Genomic DNA, 22,440 nt, shown 5'->3' with positions numbered 1-22,440 from the left:
ATAGTCGTTTGCGATCGGCTCGGCTCTCCAGACAGCCAATGCCAGAATTTCAGCGATGCCCTGACGGACCTAATCTTCCCTGATCCCAGAAAATGAGGTCCGCTGTGTGGGGACTGTAAGCCCTCTAAGCTGTCGTCCTTAGCATTCATTGCTTTTTAATGGAGAGCCTGAAGGGTTACAATTGAAACCGTTTAAAAGTGACACAATACAGCTATACATAGACAGTTTGAAATATAAAATGGACATACTTGACTTTTTCAAGGTGGCGTAGAAGCCAGATCTCCAAATATAGGAGAACAAGGCGCCATTAACAGGCCCCACCATTGCTTATAAAAGCGGTTAAAGTCTTGTTAGGCCGAGGGGTGTCTGTGCTGTTCTTCTGAAACTATTAGCAGCAGTAGAGAGTGGGGAATCTTCTTTTTGGTCTGCAGCCCTCTGGTAAGTATGATGCTACATCCAATTCTTTTCATTTTGACCAACTTCTGTTTAGTTTTAATCATGTTTAAGAGCATTTCTTTGTCCCGCTCATGCAGCCAGATAAAATGAGCGATGCTGAGATGGAAATATACGGGGTGGCTGCCCCATACCTCCGCAAATCAGAGCGGGAGAGAATCGCAGCACAAAACATGCCTTTTGATGCCAAAACAGCTGTCTTTGTGCCTGACCCGAAGCAGGAGTATGTGAAAGGGAAAATCAAAAGCCAAGATGGCTCTAAGGTCACTGTGGAGACTGAGGATGGAAAGGTGGGTGTATTTCAAAGTCTTATCTGAGATGGTAAAGCAGTCAGGGAAACATTCCTAGGCATTTACTAAATTCTGACATCTCATATCCTCTGTTTTTATGTGTCATTCAATTCGCTGGACTTTTGAATTCCTCCTTCAGATTGTCACAGTGCACCTGGATGACATTCGCCCCATGAACCCTCCTAAGTTTGACAAGCTGGAGGACATGGCCCTGCTGACACATCTGCATGAACCTGCCGTGCTCTTTAACCTCAAGGAGCGCTACGCTGCCTGGATGATCTATGTAACTATGTACTTGCACCTCACGTCCTTCTACTTAATTAATCATTTCTTTATGGTGATGGTTTTTCTCTTCTTATTTCTCCACAGACCTACTCTGGGCTCTTCTGTGTGACTGTGAACCCCTATAAATGGCTTCCGGTTTACAACCCGGAGGTGGTGGCCGGTTACCGTGGGAAAAAACGTCAGGAGGCCCCCCCACACATCTTCTCCATCTCTGACAGTGCTTACCAGTACATGCTCACAGGTCCAGTCTCACCACTCGTACCTGACGTTTGCCTGACTAACTGCAGTTCAGTCAGACAACTGACGTCTGAAATGTTTATAATAACAGCAGCACATTGTGTTTGGCGGCCAGACTCCGACCTCATCGCTTCCCCGCAGTATGGGTTTACATGAGATATTGAGGAGTGATGATAAAGTAGCTTCCCCCTGGCCGGACCCTGCAAGTGAATGCTGGGGGTGGTGATGGGGCTAACAGCGGGCAGTGATACAGGTGCAGGGCAGCAGCAGCAGCACTAATAAGGCAGAGATGGGGAAATTGTGCAGCTTAAATAGACCGCCAAATTGAGGGGGTATGTTTGGTAAATGATACGGGGAGTGAGGCGTGTCACGTGTGTGTGTGTGCAGTGCACCTCGAGTTGGGTGCCTGAACTAGCTCACAGGCGTCGCCCCATTTGCTTCAGTTTTGTGTATTTCTTATATGAATGATTGAAGCTTCCTTGATATTATTGTAACATTATAAGCATCATTGCGTTCATGCTAATGGTAGAATATCCTTCGAAGAAAAAAGGCAGCAATACCCCCAATGTAGAAATACTCAACATTTTACTTACGTAAAAGTACAAACGCATTGGCATCAAAGTATCCTTAAAGTTCCAAAAGTAAAAGTACTCATTATGCAGAATGGCACATTTCAGAATTATAATTACATAGGTCTATTATTGAATTATGATTATTTATGCATTAATGTATACATCACTTTATCCCAGAAGATCAATAAGGTCTTATCTTAATCTATAATTATACATCATAATTTGTATTAATCTGAATCTTCAAAGTAACTAAAGTTATCAAATAAATGTAATGGAGTAAAAGGTGCAATCAATCTTTCCCTCCGAAATGTACTTAGTTACTTTACTTAACCACCTTAACTTTGATTATTTTCAGATTAAGTCATGAAAATTGTATGTAATACACAGTAATATTTAATATTTGAAACCAAGTTTTCTGGGGTTTTAAGACACAACTATCAGGGCACTTAATGAAAGAATTAAGTTAGTACACATTGACAAAAGAAATTTTAAGATGATGGAAAGTAAAATTTCCAAAATCTTTCCTGACTAAAACTGCCCCAAATTGTCTTACGTTTTTGACCACAATACCACTAACTCTAGTATCTAAAATGTGACTAGAACTAGTTCAAATTCTCATTATAAGGAAACCAAAGACCAAACTATCAGGGGGTTTAATGGGGGGTTGCTGCAAAGATGTCACATAATAGTACAACTTGACAAAAATAATTAAAACAGAACAAAGAGACATTTACAGGATTTCTTCTGACAAAAACTACCACGTTTGACTAACATTTAACCAAAATGATAAAATAACTAAAATGTAAATAAAGATAATTCAAAGTTTGAGTTCAGAATTTAAAGTAAATCAAAATTCAACAGATTGAAACCTCAAATACAGCTGAACTATACCAACGTTCACCCAGTTTCTTTCCCTTTAACAGATCGAGAGAACCAGTCTATCCTGATCACGTAAGTGTGATATTATGTGCTGTCAAACAAAAAAAACTCAATATTCTTTAATTTCCATCACTCATGTCATGCTGTTCTTCTGTCAGTGGAGAATCTGGTGCCGGGAAGACCGTCAACACAAAACGAGTCATCCAGTATTTTGCAACAATTGCATCATTCGGAGACTCGAGCAAGAAAGAGCAACTTCCCAGCAAAATACAGGTTCGGTCCACCTATCTCACATTCTGACAATGTATGGATTAGATATGAAAACATCTGTTGAAACAGCTAGTTTTTACTTATGATTTGAGTTCACAGGGAACTCTGGAGGATCAAATCATCCAGGCCAACCCTCTGCTGGAGGCTTTTGGGAACGCCAAGACTGTGAGGAACGACAACTCCTCTCGATTTGTAGGTTCAAATTTGAGTACAGAAGCTGACAATTATTATTGTTATTGTTCATTTTGTAACCCTGTTATCTCTTGATAATAAGAAAATTAATCTGATATTTCAAGCAAACAACTTTGTTACATTGATGTAACACGATAATTGCTAATTATCTCATGACAATGTCATGATTTATCTCATATCTCATTAACTCACGTTATATAACCCATGATAACTTGCTAATCAATAGATAATGGGATGAAAAAATAATTATGATGGTAGTTCTCCCCAGTGATCAAAATCCCAGATACTTAGTATGTATATATATACAGTATATATATATATATATATATATATATATATATATATATATATATATATATATATATACTGTATGTGTATATATATATAAAATATATAAGTAGAATGAAAAGGATAACAATTAAATAAAATGAATGTACAAGTACCTTGAAATTGTACTTAAGTGCAGTTGTTGAGTAATTGTACTTAGTAACTTTCCACCAGTGGCACTCAGTTTCCAAATATCAGAGCAATTGTCAATTGTAATATATTATAGCTCATATGGCAAACTTAAATAACTTTTTGCAGGGAAAATTCATCCGCATCCACTTTGGAACAAAGGGGAAGTTGGCATCAGCTGATATTGAAACGTGTAAGTTTGCTTACATAACTTTCATTGATATCCCACTGCTATATATATTTTATCTCTTGTTTGTGCTTACTGTATATTTATTTTATTGAAGACCTTTTGGAAAAATCCAGAGTGACCTTTCAGCTGCCGGCAGAGAGGAGCTATCACATCTTCTATCAAATCTTGTCAAACAAGAAGCCCGATTTAATCGGTAAATATACTTTTATCTAGTTGTGAAATCTCATGCTGCACTTCCAGATCTACAGTAGCTGCTGATCCCGCATAGAGAAATCAGTACTTTTTGTATTACATTTTTAGAAATGATGCTGATAACCACCAACCCGTACGACTACCCTTTCATCAGCCAGGGTGAACTCACTGTGTTGAGCATCAATGACACGGAGGAGCTGATGGCCACTGATGTGAGTGTGCAAAGGCTCAAATAATGATATCCTTTTATAGGTTAACATTAATGTATTTTTATGTCTTTTATGTTTTATACCTGCTGCACATCCAGTCGCCCTGCAGGGAAACAAATACAGTTAATTCGAACCCATGACAGGATATCATCATACTGTATCATAAGGACAAAATATCAATAATAGTTGATGAAGGCAATATGGTATTATGGCCAGTGGTAAATTTAAGATGATCGATACAACATTATGAGGAGTGAGATACCAGACTAAACTTGTACCTGTTGTATGTAATATGTTTGTGGTCATAACCTGTTGCTGTTTTTAGTATTTTTAATGTAATTTCAGGTGGTGGAAGGGTTTATCGATACTATCCATACAAATAATATTGGAAACATTTTTTTTGTATTATTGCTAAACTAAGACTAAGAATTCTAATCACACCTGCGTCCGTTTCTCAGAGTGCCATTGACATCCTGGGGTTTAGCGTGGATGAAAAGGTCGGCATCTACAAGCTGACTGGCGCTGTGATGCATTATGGGAACATGAAGTTCAAGCAGAAGCAGCGGGAGGAGCAGGCGGAACCCGATGGCACCGAGGGTGAGACGTCTGAGCTAAATTTAAACCAAATAACCTCCAGTATGGCAACATTACAGCTTACAACATACACTTTTTGTTGCTTACTATCCCATAGTGGCAGACAAAGTCGCCTACCTCATGGGTCTGAACTCTGCTGATTTGCTGAAAGCGCTGTGTTATCCTCGAGTAAAGGTTGGGAATGAGTATGTCACCAAGGGTCAGACTCCTCAGCAGGTAAAGTTTGTCTCTACATCTAACAAAATGTGGAAATTCAAAGATTATCTTTGATTATAGGCAGTGGTGGAGTCTAGGTACATTTACTCAAGTACTGTACTTGAGTATACATTTCAAGGTACTTGTACTTTACTTGAGCATTTCCATTTTATGCAACTTATATACTTCTACTCCACTACATCTCAGATGTAAATATTGTACTTTTAACTCCACTACAGTCTGACAGCTTTATGTGGAAGACAATTTGTCATTCCTCCCTGTCCAGTGAAAATCTCCAGATGTGTTGATTTTGAAAGTTTGTGATAAACTGAAGGATGATGTGTTCCTTTATGTGTTGTGAAAATTCTCCTGCTTCTTAAAGCCTTAGTGCGTAACTTTTTTATATTAGTGAATGTCCGTTACATTCAAGCCATTGCAAAATGAGTTGATACAAAGCTAATTAAGACTATCAGCTCCAAAAAACGCTCTCTGTATTTCTCTGTATGGCTACGTTTAGAAAATTGAGTCGTACGGCAACTTTCGCGCACAGAAAATCGAGCGAAGCCTCTTCTGAAGAGTCCATCATGTTTTTTTTAATCCTCCGTGTCCTCCTTGGTTACAAGCAATTCAATTCAATTTTATTTATTTGTTTCATTGTTTCAATTGCGTGTAGGAGGGGCGGGGGTGGTGCGCGATCACGGAAGGCTTGTATCGTGTGGATGCTGAGCGACAGTTTTGTTCTCATTACTTAGAATTCCTCATGGGGGAGACAGAAACTACGCACTATAGCTTTAAGCTAAATAAAGCCTCTTGGATCAGCTGGAAAATGCATCGTCACAAAGCTGGAAACAGGGCTGTTTTTCTGATACCATGAAAAGTTGACTTTTTAGAGATACGTGGTTCACACAGGACAGCGACGCTACAAACATATGATGATCTTATAGAATATGATGCACTGCTGTAGATCAAACTACCCAACAGCATATAAAGGAGTTAAAACTAAGAAACTACTGGTTATAGGTGAACAATGCCATGGGCGCCCTGTCTAAGGCGGTGTATGAGAAGCTGTTCCTGTGGATGGTCACCAGGATCAACCAGCAGCTCGACACCAGACTTCCAAGACAGCACTTCATCGGCGTCCTGGATATCGCAGGGTTTGAGATTTTTGAGGTAAACGGGATTCACACAAAATAAAACAAAATATTTCCATAAATCTCAATATCCAATGAAACAATGTTGTTTAATCCAGATGAACAGTCTGGAGCAGCTGTGCATCAACTTTACCAACGAGAAGCTGCAACAGTTTTTCAACCACCACATGTTTGTGTTGGAGCAAGAGGAATACAAGAAAGAAGGGATTGTGTGGGAGTTTATCGACTTTGGCATGGACTTGGCAGCCTGCATTGAGCTCATTGAAAAGGTGCATCATCTTTTTTTATACAAATATTTATGTCGACAATGGATGCGCGCATTCCAACACTTATCAGCTTTCTTTCCTGCAGCCGATGGGTATTTTTTCTATTCTCGAAGAGGAGTGCATGTTTCCGAAAGCGACAGACGGCTCCTTCAAGAACAAGCTGTACGACCAACACTTGGGGAAGAACAGCGTATTTCAGAAGCCCAAGCCCTCCAAAGCAAAGGCCGAAGCCCACTTCTCACTCGTGCATTATGCCGGCACTGTAGACTACAACATCGGCGGCTGGCTGGAGAAAAACAAAGACCCGCTAAACGACACTGTGGTGCAGCTTTACCAAAAAGCTTCCCTGAGGCTGCTGTCTCAGCTCTTTGCCACATATGCTGCTGCTGACGGTCAGTTCACCTTTAATGACATATTATAATGAGATTATGCCGACTATATAGTTTTATACGTAGGTTATGTTGTTTCTTTTGTGTTTCTGTAGCTGCTGATGGAAGTAAGAGAAGTGCCAAGAAAAAGGGGTCTTCTTTCCAGACGGTTTCTGCACTTTTTAGGGTAATTATCAACAGTTAGATCATGACTGAAGGAATTACGTTGATGGATTTCTTTGGTGTCAGTCTGGTGAGGTGGTATTAGTTACTCAAATTGTATTAATGCGTGGGCCAAGCAACCCCCCTACACCCAGATCATTTTGATAAATTTTCTATTCATTTGGACATTTTTCCATTTTTTTTTCTGTTTATATTTTATCTAAAAATGTTTATTAATGTAAAAACAGTTGTATGTCCCTGAGTTTTTCTACATGGAAAGCAGGTTTCTAAGAGTTTTCTCTACACTGCCATTCAATTATTATGGTAGGAAAATTTGTATTACTTATTTATATTTTTTCTTTTCTTGGCCTAAATCGAGAAATGGTCCAATTTAAGTACACAGAGTTTAAACAATATTGATATCCCACCATGTGTGACTTTTAATTATGTAAATTGTAAATATAAACTGCAATTCAGGCTCCCAAGTTTCAAGTTTCAACATCTTCACATATGAATCTAATGCTGAATAAACAGTGACCTGCCGGAATCACTGAGCAGTAACAACTCTGCTTGTTTTGTAAAACAATTTTGAGAGTTTGCCTCTGTTCATTTCTGTCTGGCAAGCTAATGTCCATGCATCCGTGCTGGTTACTACCTGACATGTAACAACGTATACCAACTTGTTTAAAAAAAACATTCCTTTAAGTTAAAATGAAGACTAATTGCATGTTAAAAGACAATAATCTGTTCATCTCCTGCAGGAAAACCTGAATAAACTGATGGCCAACCTCCGGTCCACACATCCACACTTTGTAAGATGCATTATCCCCAATGAAACCAAGACACCAGGTAAGAAGAATTATTTTTATTCTAAAGTTAAAGAGAGAAGCTGTATACCACTCTCAAGTCTGTAAGTCTTTACATCACACCAAGGAGATATAATGTATTCATTATTGAGCTTTAGACGTGCTGGTAGTTACAGAACTGAGCTGTTTCCTGTTGTTTCCATTTTTATGCTAAGCTAAGCTACAAGCTACTGGCTTCAGCTAGATATTCCCCGAACAGACATGAGAGTGATATTGATTTCTAACTCTTGTAAAGAAAGCAAATTGTTACAGTATATTTCCTAAAATGTCAGACTGTTCCTTTTAAAACGTACAAAATTATGTAAAACCAGACTAAAAGGGACGGCGGGGCAATCAAAACAGACAAAATGAACCAGATTGTAGTTACCTTAACTTAACATGTGTTGGACTATTCCTTTAATCCAAAATGTGTGTTCCATGTAGGGTCCATGGATCACCATCTGGTCCTTCACCAGCTGCGCTGTAACGGCGTGCTGGAAGGAATCAGGATTTGCAGAAAAGGATTCCCCAGCAGGATCCTCTATGGAGATTTCAAGCAGAGGTAACACACCACACTCTGTTGGTGTTGTCTGTGTTGTCGTGTTGTCTCACACACACACACACACACACACACACACACACACACACACACACACACACACACACACACACACACACATATACACTAATGACAAAACACTGAAACTCAACTATATTTGAACATCAATTCTCTTTGTGACAGATACAGGATTCTGAACGCCAGTGCGATCCCGGAGGGACAGTTTATTGACAGCAAGAAGGCTTCAGAGAAACTGCTCTCCTCTATTGATGTGGACCATGCGCAGTATAGATTTGGATCCACAAAGGTATCTTGTCAGTTCTGTTTGTTTCTGTTTTATGTGTTCTTATTGTTACTTAGGATTTACTGGATATCATACAGCAAGAGAGTCCAGCTACTTACAGTAAAACAGTAAAAGCATACACTGTGACATTACAAATTGACAGTTGGGGATTGTAACTTAGTAGTTAAACTAAAGCCATTACCTAACTTATGGCTGAACTTTGGCACATAGAATCAGAAAAAATGTCTCAAATGATATTGAATATATTTCCATTTAAATGTCATATCTTCCTGACATACAGGTGTTTTTCAAAGCCGGCCTGCTGGGTCTCCTGGAGGAGATGAGGGATGAGCGGCTGGCTGTGCTGATGACTCGTCTCCAGGCCGTGTCCAGAGGTTACGTCACCAGGCTCCGGCTCAAGGAGATGACCAAGACAAGGTTGACTGACAAATTGGTTTCTTTAATACGGCAGAACTTATCTTTTATCTCACATTTATTTAACTTGATGGTTGATAGCAGAGAAGAATCTGCTGCACTAATATGTATTTTAGGCCATGCTACCAGCCAGGGGTGTAAATCACACGTTATATCACGATACGATATTATATCGATTCTAAGGAAAACAATACAATATTTACTGATATCACAAAGTCTGCCACGATACAATTTCGATTGGATTCAATTCAGGGGCCTTGTGACCAATATGAGACGATATACATAAGTCCATTTAACACAATCAGTTACAATTTATATATTTTCAGAAAAAGCAACTAACTAACTATGATTTGACAATTTCATTACTAAACTCTTCCAGAAATTAAAATTTAAAACAAACTACGTTTTTTTTTAATAAAAAAGAATAAATATAAAGTGGGAATATCAAAATAAAGATGACGATATGTATCGATATTTTCACTTTGTATCGACAGTATTACATCGTTGAGGATTGAATTAATATATCGATCCAGATCAATGTATCGTTACATCCCTACTAGCACCTACGGATGGCTATGGTGATCAGTCGACCCTACACTTTGGTCCGGACTGAAATATGTCAACAACTATTGGATGGATTGTCATGACATTTTGTACAGCCAGTCATGTTTCCTCTCAGGATGAATGCTACTGACTTTGTTGATCCTCTGACTTCTCTCTAGCACCACCATGAAGTCAAACTGTGATTTTTCAAAATCGTTTATGACCAAATTCCTGCAAAACTAATGACGTTCCCATCAACCTCAGCTGTACTTTGTGTTAAGGGCTAATTAGCAAATGTTAGCATGCTAAGGCTAAGATAAGATGAACAACATGGTGTTAGCAAATATCTTCACGCCATTCAGTCATTGTAGGCAGTGAAAAAAAGCTATGGAGAAGTCATTCAAGTTTTTTTTTAATCAGACACATTTAAATCCTGCCAATAGTTTGTTATAAAACAGGCTTTATTGTTTTGCTTTTTCACTCCATAGAGAGTCCATTTTCATCATCCAGTACAACATCCGCTCCTTCATGAATGTGAAGAACTGGCCTTGGATGAGGCTCTTCTTTAAGATAAAGCCGCTTTTACGAAGCGCGGAGGCCGAGAAGGAGATGCAGAACCTGAAAGGGAAGTTCTCACGACTCAAAGAGGACTTTGCAAAGTCGGAGTCCAGGAGTAAGGAGCTGGAAGAGAAAATGGTCATGCTTGTCCAGGAGAAGAACGACCTTTACCTTCAAATCCAAGCAGTATGTCACCAACAACATGCTCTGTTTGTATTGATTTCATTCTGTCAGATAAAGAGATCGAGAGAGGAAAGACTTTTTTTATTATTCAGCAACTACATAATCAATAGAAATGTAAGATAAGAGGAAGTGTCATTGGTGCCTGCAGAGAAAGGAGCGATATTCAATAAAGTAAAAGTAGAAGATAAATACGAGATTAGACGGGGGGGGTATTACACCAAATCCAAATGACGATAATGGTGCTACAACATTTTAGAAGAGAAATATAATCAGTATTAATAATTATTAAGACACACACACACACACACTCATGAATACAACTTTTAAAATAATGTCTGCTTAAATTAAAAATAACGTAAGCCCAATTTAAAAATATACACAATATTCCGAACACACTAAACAAACAAAAAATATGTAAAAAAAAATTATAATAATTCTTTAATATATATAGCAATTGGCTGGAAGAACTTTCAATTTTGTGCCAGACTTCAAATCAAATTCTCTTGGGGATAATAATAATTTAACCAATAGATCAAAAGAAAACATAAGAATATTTGATCAAAATGTTTTTTGACCGTATACACATAAATAAATAAAAAAAGGTTCAGTTCACTATGTTCCAAAGCTTTAATGAGACACACAAGGATAAAATATATTTTCTAACAATCGCTCCACAGATAAGAGAGTCAGGATGGGCGGAAGGATTTTCTCAAGGTCTGTTCACACTGATAGGAAAACAATGTTGCAATTTAGGATACAAAAAAAGACTTCTCACAGAATGGAATGTGGAATGTAACTTTATTCACAACACATTATATTAAGTATTTACCAATGGCAATGTAATGACAAGACAAAAAAAAGTTTAAAAAGAATGAAATTAACCAGAGGAATAACCATCATCTCTAATTGAATTGTTGTAATGCAGCGTTGTGCCTCTGCTCTCCAGGAACGGGAGAACCTGTGTGACGCCAAGGAGAGGTGCGAAGGCTTGATAAAGAGCAAGATCCACCTGGAGGCCAAAGTCAAAGAGTTCTCCGAGAGGATGGAGGAAGAGGAGGAGATTAACGCCGAAATCACGGCCAAGAAGAGGAAGCTGGAGGATGAATGTTCGGAGCTAAAAAGAGACATCGACTACCTGGAACTCACCATCATTAAAGTGGAGAAGGAGAAATACGCCACCGAAAATAAGGTGCCGCTGATGATGTCATGCCTTTTTAACCCTCTTGTTGTCCTCGGATCAAATTTGACCCATTTTCGAAAAGTGTCTATATAAGAAATTTGGGTTTCCATCAACCAAATTGTCAAAATAAATAACATGGATGGTTCCATACAATGCTCTTCACAAGTAGAATAAATGATCAGTTCACTACTTTCATTGAATTTGGGTGTTTTTTTTTTTTTTTTAAAGAACATTGAAAAAGCCACAAAAATGTTGGAAAAAAACAACAAAATGTTTTAAAAAAAACGCATAAAAAAATCAACAAAAACATCAGCAAAAGTGACAAAAAACTTGGAAATTATTTGTGCACTGATAATAGCTATCTAATTAACGTTTATAGATGCTGTACAAATTATTTATTAATTATTAAGAAGGTATTATCATCTTTATAATAACCATCCAAATAATGTTTATTGACAGTGTACAAATGATTTTTTTTAAGTTTTACAAATCATTTGGTAATCAATAACAAATACTTACATAATATATACAATAATGTGTGCGAAATAGAACTAATAAACAAAATAAACTGTTAAAATAACAAATTACAGCATTACTAATAATTTGTAAACATGAATTATCATTTCATTGTTTGTTAACCGTAATATAACTTTACACGTAATAAACGTTTGTTTATTAAGATCCCCATTTGCTTCGGTCTGTCATAAACAGAAGCTACTCTTCCGGGGGTCTATTATTCTCTTAAGATTATTACCATAAACTGGAATACATACATCCATAACATTCATACTCACAATAGTATCAATCTACCATTTATTAGTGATGGTTATTATAAGTGTTACCAAAGCTTCTCTCCTTAGGTGAAGAACTTGGTAGAGGAGCTCACTACTCAGGAGGAAAAACTGCTGAAGTCTTCAAAGGAGATGAGAGCTCTGCAGGAGGTGCACCAGCAGACACTGGATGATCTCCAGGCCGAGGAGGATAAAGTCAACTCTCTGATGAAGGCCAAAACCAAGCTGGAGCAACAGGTCGATGATGTAAGTCTGGACCACAAAATAATTCTCTCTTAATTGGATCGCCAAGGTCATTAGCATCATTGTAAGCCTGGTTTGGTGTCTTTGGTTTACTGCTTAACGTACTGGTTGAATGTCTCTTGCAGCTGGAGGGCTCACTGGAGCAGGAGAAGAAGGGGAATGCAGACTCTGAGAGATCCAGAAGAAAACTGGAGGGGGATCTGAAGCTGTCTCAGGAATCCATCATGGACCTGGCAAATGAAAGACAGCAAATGGAGGAGAGACTCAAAAAGTAAGATGGATGGATGGATGGATGGATGGATTTTATTACAGTTTTTTCTGACACTATGGTACTATTCTCACAAGTATGTGGTAATATGTCAGTACCTTAAGTACAAATAAACCAACAGATCATCAAAAAGTACCTCTTTCCAACATGACATCATGACTTTGCGTAAACATTGGCAGAAAGTGGCGTGTTATCTGTAAGAATGTTCAGCTATCCACGTGTATGTCTACCCTGTAGCATGTGGCGTGTTGTCGCCTAAACCCACGTGTTATTGCGATAACACGTAGCCTTCGTGTTATCGCGAGGCTACGGTTGGGTTTAGGAAACGTCACATGCGGGTTGGGTTTAGGAAAGGAACAGGGTTGGGTTTAGGAAAAGAAAAAACGTTGAAAGGAAACATCACACGCAGGACACGATCCCCGCTCTCCTGGGTGAAAGTCCTGTGTTACTACTCGCTACGGCGTCAATTCACACACAATCACAAGGTAATGTAAGTCAATGGAAGCCAAACAGAAAGCGTCTTGATAACAAGCCAATGATGGCATACGAATTGGTGTGTCTTACATACGCCACTTCATGAGATCAGTCTGCTCTTTCACAACTCAAGGTACATCTGACATTGACTGTGTAGGAAAAAAAACCATCTAGAATGACCAGTTTCACATTGAAATACACTACAGTCATACAAAGTGCATGCATAACTTTGGATAGGATGTTCTTCTCTATTGTTAAAATACTTTTTACTAACACTATGCTCATTGTTCATAACTGATAGTCAATGAAAAATTTGCCTAATATACCGTATGTATGGTTGTTTGCTCAACACATCAGGGCCACAAAGGACCACTGCAATGATTTATTGCCGCGCATATCGGGAACCACAAAGCGGGTACAATTAAGTATAAGCTAGCCTGGCTCTGTCAAAAAGTAATAAACCTGCCTACGTACTTTACCTCGGAAGCAGCAGCACAATATATCTAGTTAATTCAATCCTAACAAAAACCGAAAAGTAAAAACATCAATTCTTCTTCATTTTACAGCGGGTTACGTGCTGGACTCTCCAGTGGTTGCCTGGCAACCTCACAATCATGACAATACGTCATAAAATGGTCCAGCACGTTACCCTTTGGACTGAGTCAGGCTAGCTGTTTCCCCCCAATTCCAGTCATTGTGCTAAGCTAATTAGCTGCTGGCTGTAGCGCCATATTTGCCATACAAACATGAGAGTGGTATCAATCTTGTCATCGAACTGTCATCAAGAAAGCGAATAAGCGCTCCAAAACTGTTCCTTTAAAACTTCTTGGTGAAAAAAAAAAATACATTTTAGCAATTACATTTTAAATGTTTTCTGTGCTGAAAAAAATAACTCTTTTCAGAAAGGACTTTGAAATCAGCAGCCTGCAGTGCAAAATCGATAATGAGCAAGTCCTTAACACTCAACTACAAAAGAATATCAAAGAGCTTCAGGTATGATGAACATTTCAATACATTTTCTTAATCATCCTAAAAACCCACATTTTTATAAATTAATATAATTTTACTGTAGGCTCGCACTGAAGAGCAAGAAGAGCAAATCGAGGTTGAACGTTTGGCTCGGGCCAAAGTGGAGAAGCAGAGGTGTGATCTGTCCCAAGAGCTGGAGGAGATCAGCGAGAGGCTGGAGGAGGCCGGGGGAGCTACCGCCGCTCAGGCCGAGCTGAACAAGAAGCGCGAGGCCGAGTTTCAGAGGCTGCGTTGGGACCTGGAAGAGTCCACCCTGCAGCACGAATCCATCGCCGCAACTCTACGCAAGAAACAGGCCGACAGTGTCGCCGAACTCAGCGATCAGATAGACAACCTTCAAAAAGTCAAGCAGAAACTGGAGAAAGAGAAAAGTGAGCTGAAGATGGAGATTGATGACATGGCGAGCAACATGGAGAGTGTTCTGAAAAGCAAGGTAAAAGGACTGCAAAGAGGCCCGTCCAACAATGTTTTCTAATCTCAGTTTATCTTTTGCTCGTGATAACCGATCAATATTTCAGGCTAATCTGGAGAAACTGTGCCGGAGCTTTGAAGACCAAATGAATGAATATAAAACCAAAGCAGATGAAGCCCAGAGGTCTCTGAGTGATTACGTTACACTCAGTGCTCGTCAACAAACAGAAAACGGTACATTTCTAAGTTATTAAAAATGCACAAAAGAGCAATTAAGATGGAGCGATAAGTCAGTTTGTGTCCTTTTTGAATCCAAACAGGTGAGCTTACACGTCTGCTGGAGGAGAAAGAAATCACTCTGTCCCAGCTGAGCAGAGTGAAATCTGTGGGGAGTCAACAAATCGAAGAGTTGAAGAGACTTTTGGACGAGGAAATGAAGGTCTGAAGGATGCAATTAAGTCTGATATATAGTCTCTCTACATTCACAATGATTAAAAACTTGCACTGGGGAACTTGGCAGAGAAGCAAAGACACTCTCTCACACTTTACATCAGTTAATACCCAGGAAGTTAAGTTAAGTTGTACACAACAGGCTCATGTTCATCACCCAGGCGGATCTGTGATGTCCAAGGATACTAAAAGAAGGCGAGAAAGGCAAAAACTAACAGACCTGCAACACTTGGTTGAATAATTGATTTGTCAATTAACAGAAAATTATTTGGCAAACTAGTTTGGATAATCGATTAATCGTTTAAGGAATTTCTTAAGCAAACATTTGCAACGTTGAAATTATAATGAGCATTTTTCACAGTTTTCTTGCATTTTATCATAAACATTAGTTGCAGCCCTAGTTTCTAAACTTGTCTTAAAGGGTGCCTTGTGGAGTCTTGTAAACAAACAAAAGTTTGATTTACGTTCAATGTTTCTCACTTGAGAAACAGTGATTTGACGATCAACAGAAAATACATTGGCATTTATTTCTTTTATTGATTAAACATTCCCCTCGTCCAGCATCTCAAACTGTGAGGATTCACAGCTTTTCTCTGTCTACTGTGATGTTAACCTGAATAACTCCACTGGGTACCTTTTGACTACATCTTGCTAAAGCAGTTTCAATTCAGGCAATACACCACTGTTGTATATGTTGTTGTTGTTTTCAGACAAAAAGCGCCCTGGCTCACAGTTTGCAGTCATCTCGCCATGACTGCGAGCTGCTGAGAGAGCAGTACGAGGAGGAACAGGAGGCCAAAGCTGAGCTGCATCGCTGCCTGTCCAAAGCCAACAGCGACGTGGCTCAGTGGAGAACCAAATACGAGACGGACGCCATCCAACGCACCGAAGAGCTCGAGGAGGCAAAGTAAGAACTGTACAGCGTATTTTTCTGATTCACTGCTGATGGGTTGCCTCAACATTAACACAATTTATGTTTGGTTCAAAGGAAGAGGCTGGCTCAGCGGCTGCAGGAGTCTGGGGAAATGGCAGAGGCTGCAAATGTCAAATGTGCATCTCTGGAAAAAACCAAGCAGAGGCTGCAGGCGGAAGTGGAGGATCTCATGGTTGAGCTGGAAAGGTCAAATGCAGCCAATGCTTCCTTGGACAAGAAACAGAGAAACTTTGATAAGGTATGTTCATTTCTTCCTCCTCAGAAACATGACCTCATTTGCATCGTGTTAAGGCTGCATTGATTACACATGCTGTTTCCTCCTCTATTAGGTACTAGCTGAATGGAAACAGAAATATGAGGAGAGTCAATCAGATCTGGAAGTTTGCCAGAGAGAGTCTAGAGTTCTCAATACCGAACTCTTCAAGCTGAAAAATTCATTCGAAGAGGCTCTGGATCATCTGGAGACCATGAAAAGAGAGAATAAAAATCTTCAGCGTAAGGGTTCTGCTGCAAATGCATCACACATATGGCAGTGTTTGTTTTTGACCGATGAAGATAATGTTTTTTTTTTGTTTTTTTTTACATTTTTAGAGGAGATTACAGAAATCACTGAGCAAGTTGGACAATCTGCAAAAACTATCCATGAGCTGGAGAAAGCTGCAAAGCAAGCTGAGCAGGAGAAGAGAGGCACCCAGGCAGCTCTTGAGGAGGTCCAGGTTCGTGTTTTGTCTTTGAATTACATTATACGGCCATTTTCATGAAATGGCTAAAACCAAATGTTGGTTATTTTCTCCGTAGTCTTCCCTAGAGCACGAGGAGGCCAAAATCCTGCACCTTCAACTTGAACTAAATCAGATCAAGTCTGAAGTTGACAGAAAGGTGGCGGAGAAAGACGAAGAAATCGACAAGCTCAAGAGGAATCACCAGAGAAGCGTGGACACTCTGCAGAACACGCTGGACGCCGAGATGCGCAGCAGAAACGACGCCACCCGGATGAAGAAAAAGATGGAGGGAGATCTGAACGAGATGGAGATCCAGTTGAGTCACGCCAATCGGCAGGCGGCCGAGGCCACCAAACAGCTGAGGAACCTGCAGACGCAGTTGAAGGTTTGTTAATGTGCTGCTCGTAGAAATGTTTACGTGAAATGTTAGGCCGACATATCCAAAGCTCCAAGCCTTTGCCTTCTGTCCCAGGACGCCCAGGTCCATCTGGATGAAGCGCTCCACAGTCAGGAGGACTTCAGGGAACAACTAGCTATCACAGAGCGCCGCAACAACCTGACGATGGCCGAGAACGAGGAGATCAGGGCGGCGCTGGAGCAATCCGAGAGAAGTCGCAAGCTGGCCGAGCAGGAACTGATCGACGTCAGTGAGAGGATTCAGCTGCTGAACTCTCAGGTTAGGAGACAATTAGTCTTGCATTGCCAGACCTTCCTCCACAGCGTTGCGGAGGAGGGTCTGGCTTGTCCACACAGCATTCCGGGATGGGAGAAAAACGTGCTCTGGTTTATTGGCATTTCTTTAAACCAATCACAATCGTCTTGGGCGGTGCCCAATGACACTGCCTCTGCAAAACAGCCTCAGGAAGGAACTTGTTTTGGTGGAACGTTTGCTCGTTTAAAAGTTGTTTTAGTCGTGCAACAGAAAACTCTTAATATTCTGTAATAGGACCAGGAATGTAACTACAAGTACATTTCCTCAAATTCAGATTTGAGGTACTTGCACTTGAGTATTTCCATTTTATACAACTTTATACTTCTTCTTTACTACATCGCAGAGGTAAATATTGTATCTACTCCACTGCATTTGTCTGACAGCTTTAGTTACTTTTCAGATGACCGTTTTTCATCCCCTTCCCGTCCAGTATCTCCAGATGTGTTGAATATTTGTGATAAACTGAAGGATGAATTGTTCCTTTGTGTGTTGAGAAGATTCTCATCCTTGTACTTGTACAATGATTTTTATAGAATTGGAATTTTGCTGATAATACTTACATACTTGTACTTAAGTAAGGTTTTTACTTGTAGTAAAATGTTTTCACTGTGTGGTGTGGATACCTTTACTTTTACTTAAGTAAAGATATCCATCTCAATACTTTTCCACCACCGAGCAGGACAAAGATAACAGTACAGGACAAGACATGGGAGGTCGAGCAAGGATACAAATTTGAAAGTGAAATAATGCTAATTTACACAAGTGACATTTATAGAGGACATTTAAATACAAGTGTTGACCAAAGTGCTAAAAAAGTGGCACCAGCATATGATGCATGTGCAAATTAAAACCTTATAATAGCCTGATAATAACTGGGATATAACTTAACTTTAAAATGTAACTTTTCTTTATGTATTGCACAAGTAGAAAGCAAGCATTTCTGAAATGAGGCTCATTCTTGGGTTTAAACAGCAGCTGAGAAAAGAATCTCACCAGAGGGTCCTAATGGGCCTTGTTTTCTCAACAACAATTGTATAAATCTGTAAATATTTGAAAAATATCAATATGTGTCTGTGGATCCAAACCACTAACAATTTAAAATCATGTGTCACATCTAACCGCTATCTAATAATTAGAACTCCAGCCTCCAAAACAATAAAAAGAAGACGGAGTGTGATTTAGCTCAGCTGCAGTCAGAGACGGAGGACGCCGTCCAGGAGGCGAGGAATGCCGATGAGAAAGCCAAAAAAGCCATCATGGATGTAAGTCCTCCCCCCTTTCTTATCCAATTTACTGCAGAGGGGCATTTCAAAGAGGTCGTGCAGATTAAATTTCACAGTGAGTTCTTTGCATACAGGCTGCCATGATGGCCGAGGAGCTGAAGAAAGAGCAGGACACCAGCGCTCATCTGGAGAGGATGAAGAAGAACCTGGAGGTGACGGTGAAAGACCTGCAGCAGCGATTAGACGAGGCTGAAAACCTGGCCATGAAGGGAGGAAAGAAACAGCTTCAGAAACTGGAGGCTAGGGTAGGAGTCAAATGGGGACAAAAACCATTCTCTGGAGAGAAAAAAAAGAATGAAAAGTGATTTAAACCAACTGTATCTTTAAGGTCCGTGAGCTGGAAAATGAATTGGATGCAGAACAGAAACGCAGCGGCGAGGCCATGAAAGGTGTGCGGAAATATGAGAGGAAAATTAAAGAGCTCACTTATCAGGTAAAAGGTATATCCCGTTATATAAATAGCTTTGAATTTCACTAGATGAGATTTGACTGCTTGCATATGCAAAAATGAGATGTGAGAGTAACACCTTGGATGTTTTAGGGTGAGGAGGAAAAGAAGAGCTTGGCAAGACTTCAAGATTTAGTCAACAAACTGCAGCTAAAAATGAAAGCATATAAGCAGCAGTGTGAGGAGGCGGTGAGTAAAAATACATGAATACTGTGTGAAATGTTTGCTTGATGTGTACCTAAAAAAAATAGCTCTTTACTATATTGTCTTCTGCGATGCTCAGGAGGAACAGACCAGCATCCATCTGGCTAAAGCTCGGAAGGTGCAACATGAACTGGAGGAAGCTGAGGAACGAGCTGACATCGCAGAATCCCAGTTGAATAAATTACGAGCGAAGAGCCGCGATGTTGCCGGTAAAGGGGAATAGATATTTACACTGAAACAATCCACCATAGTGACACTGAAAACCATGTATCGTCAAAATGTCACTTGTTCATGGTAAAAGGAAAATAGAAAAGCTTATTGGCGATGCATTGTTCAGCTAATCCAGTGGGTTTTGAAATGGTTTCTTTAGCTTGCGTAGAATTTTTGCAGACTACAGTTTAAAGAAATTCAAATTCACAAAGAATGGATTGCGACCGCCGATAGCAACATGATTTGTGCATCACTTGCAACTGCCACCTGCCTAGTCTCAAGGTCTGATTCCCAAAAGATATACAGTTTTACAGATAGGCTGTCTAGTCAGAGTTGTTAAATCAGTATGTACAAAACGTTTCTTGCATACTGAATACAGCATCTAGTGACCATTCTGGTTTGTTAAGCCTGGGATCAGTCAGGACTGAGCAAAGTAAACAGTGACAGCTCAACATGTTCCAGAAATAGTGTCTACTCTGCAGTTATTTATGCACTGATCTGAACTAAAACCTCATTCTTGCTAAAACAGATACATGCTTTTGTGAAAGTATTTGATTTGTCTGTCAAGCACTCTTGAGTTGTATCTGAACTTTAATGCAACATTTATTATATTAATAAATTAAACCTCCCTACAGTCTGAACACCATCACATAATAACACATTTATTCATTAAAGAAACAAAATATCTTAAAAGATATATTAGTTTTGATTGTAAAAGGTCCAACAATAAGAAAAATGTATCTTCAATTTGGAGTATTTCTTCCTTATTAAGCTGTATATAAATAACTCACCATTAGTCGTGTCTTACCTGCGATAAAAATGGATCGGCAAAAGATGTAGATACTTTATCCACATTTAACATTATTCCTTATACCAATACAAACATAAAATCTGAAGCTTTGTTCTGTATTTGTTCACCAACAGTTACATCCTAAGTCAAGCCCCTTTTTTTCCAGTAACAACAAAAAGGAAAAGTAACTACTATTTTAGAAACTGAAATCGGATTGATAATAAAATATATAGTTGCTTACCAGAAGGTATAACATTTTTAGATATGAGGTTATAACCTCATATCTAAAAATGTTATACCTTCTGGTAAGCAACTATATATTTTATTAGTTATAAAAATACACACCCAACCTAGTCGCAATCAATAAAATAATAAATGCAATTAAAAATACTGCATAAATTAATGCATTGAACCAGCATGGTTAGATTCTTAGATGTCCATGCCACACTGTTGATTTTACCTAAAAACCAGAGCACAAAGCTAATACTACATATATATATATATATATATATATATATATATATATATATATATATATATATATATATATATATACACACACACACATAATACACTTACCAATTCAACTGTAAAAATTACATTAGCATTGGCTCACAGCTTCAGCTCAAAACCAAAAGACAAAAACTAGATAAAAACCCGACTAACACAGGCCTGACATTTGTAGCAAAGCCTGCTAGTTCAAACGAACCACATTAAAATCCACCTTTTTTACTCCTGTCAGCGATGCTGTAATCAGCAGCAGCTGGTATGCTTATGACATTTGTAGAAATCCCTCTGAAGCAAGGTTACTGTGGTGCATGTGTGACTTTCATCAGGGGAGGGTTACGTACGAGCTGAAGGTAACCTCCAAGTGAAAAGAAAGCACAAAGAAGGGAACGGGTGGTACTCAAGGGGCTGACAGGTTGTTGTTTGCACTAAGTAGACCGGAAGGAACAAACGCAGTCCACAACCTCAACAACATTTTTAGTCAGACTAAAGGGTTATTTACTCAAATTGGGTAGGCTTATTTTGGTGGCAGAACTATTTATACTAACTAGAACATTTCAGTATGGATATTTATTCAGAAAACATATACAGTATACAAACACAGGACACTACAAAGCAAACATATAAAGACTCTGCCTTATTGCTGGATAAGAGCGAATTAAGATGTGATGTATTTTCAATATGACAACCTGCTATTCATTTGCTCCCCCTATTATAATGAGAGATCAAGTTACAGACGCTCATCCATGCTTATTCTAATTGTAGAAACAAAGCTTCCATGTGTTGTCTATGTTGTCTAGGTGTCTATGCACACACCGGACACTGTTATGTGTTAACTTATAAACAAAGCAGACAATACTAGACAACTTCCTCAAGGTGGGCAGTTACAGATAATTAACATTTAAATTCAAAGCAGCAGAGTAAAGTAGCATTTATAGTAAATTTAATTTATGTGCCACCAGGATTTAGTTCAAAGTATTAAAAATGATCTTTCTATAATATCAAGTTCAGTGTATCTATACATTATGTTAATTGGTAGTGTGCCACAGGGTTTGATTCTTGGCCCATTTTTGTTCTCTGTGTACAAGTTCCAACTAAGCCACAGTATTATTTGTTGTTATTAATCTAATTGTTATGCCGCTGATGATGAAAAGTGGAATAAATGTAACCGTTTAAAACAGTTCTGGTATAATTCTGAGCCTTATTGCCTGTTTTCTTTGTGGAACTTTTGGTTTTTGATGGATGCAGAAATCCCATTGGCAGGTTTTGTATTGCTTCTACTTGTATTACTTTTTCTTGTATAGTTATTCATAAACTGGCTGATACCACAGGATAAAAGAGATTATGTCGATTTAAAGGAAATCAAAACACTTGACACCGTAAAAACCACAACTAAAATAGCAACAGCATCAACAAA

The 22,440-nt window shown here is 39.0% G+C and overlaps 1 protein-coding gene across 2 annotated transcripts; it reads left to right on the top strand.

The window, feature by feature from the left end:
* The first annotated feature begins 542 nt into the window (after positions 1-542).
* Positions 543-20,783, top strand: LOC114570101 (myosin heavy chain, skeletal muscle, adult). 2 transcript variants are annotated; one of them, XM_028600326.1, is made up of 38 exons: positions 543-743; positions 883-1,026; positions 1,113-1,269; positions 2,761-2,788; positions 2,875-2,967; positions 3,079-3,178; positions 3,764-3,827; positions 3,919-4,017; positions 4,125-4,228; positions 4,684-4,822; positions 4,917-5,035; positions 6,035-6,184; positions 6,264-6,434; positions 6,517-6,823; positions 6,916-6,986; positions 7,723-7,810; positions 8,251-8,368; positions 8,549-8,672; positions 8,950-9,086; positions 10,115-10,370; positions 11,314-11,556; positions 12,408-12,584; positions 12,707-12,852; positions 14,226-14,316; positions 14,396-14,785; positions 14,871-14,997; positions 15,084-15,202; positions 15,924-16,120; positions 16,202-16,385; positions 16,477-16,642; positions 16,739-16,863; positions 16,946-17,254; positions 17,342-17,545; positions 18,718-18,843; positions 18,939-19,109; positions 19,193-19,297; positions 19,406-19,501; positions 19,596-20,783. In XM_028600326.1, the coding sequence occupies exons 1-38, from the start codon at positions 543-545 to the stop codon at positions 19,737-19,739; spliced, it is 5,790 nt and encodes a 1,929-aa protein (XP_028456127.1). In that variant the 3' UTR covers positions 19,740-20,783. The 2 variants fall into 2 exon arrangements, with proteins under 2 accessions (XP_028456127.1, XP_028456126.1); XM_028600325.1 differs by having other exon boundaries at positions 2,875-2,989; positions 3,086-3,178.
* The last annotated feature ends 1,657 nt before the right edge of the window (positions 20,784-22,440 follow it).

The sequence above is a fragment of the Perca flavescens genome, chromosome 15 (assembly GCF_004354835.1).
Source record: "Perca flavescens isolate YP-PL-M2 chromosome 15, PFLA_1.0, whole genome shotgun sequence".
Classification (NCBI taxonomy): Eukaryota; Metazoa; Chordata; class Actinopteri; order Perciformes; family Percidae; genus Perca; species Perca flavescens.
This window is presented reverse-complemented; position numbering and strand designations above follow the sequence as displayed.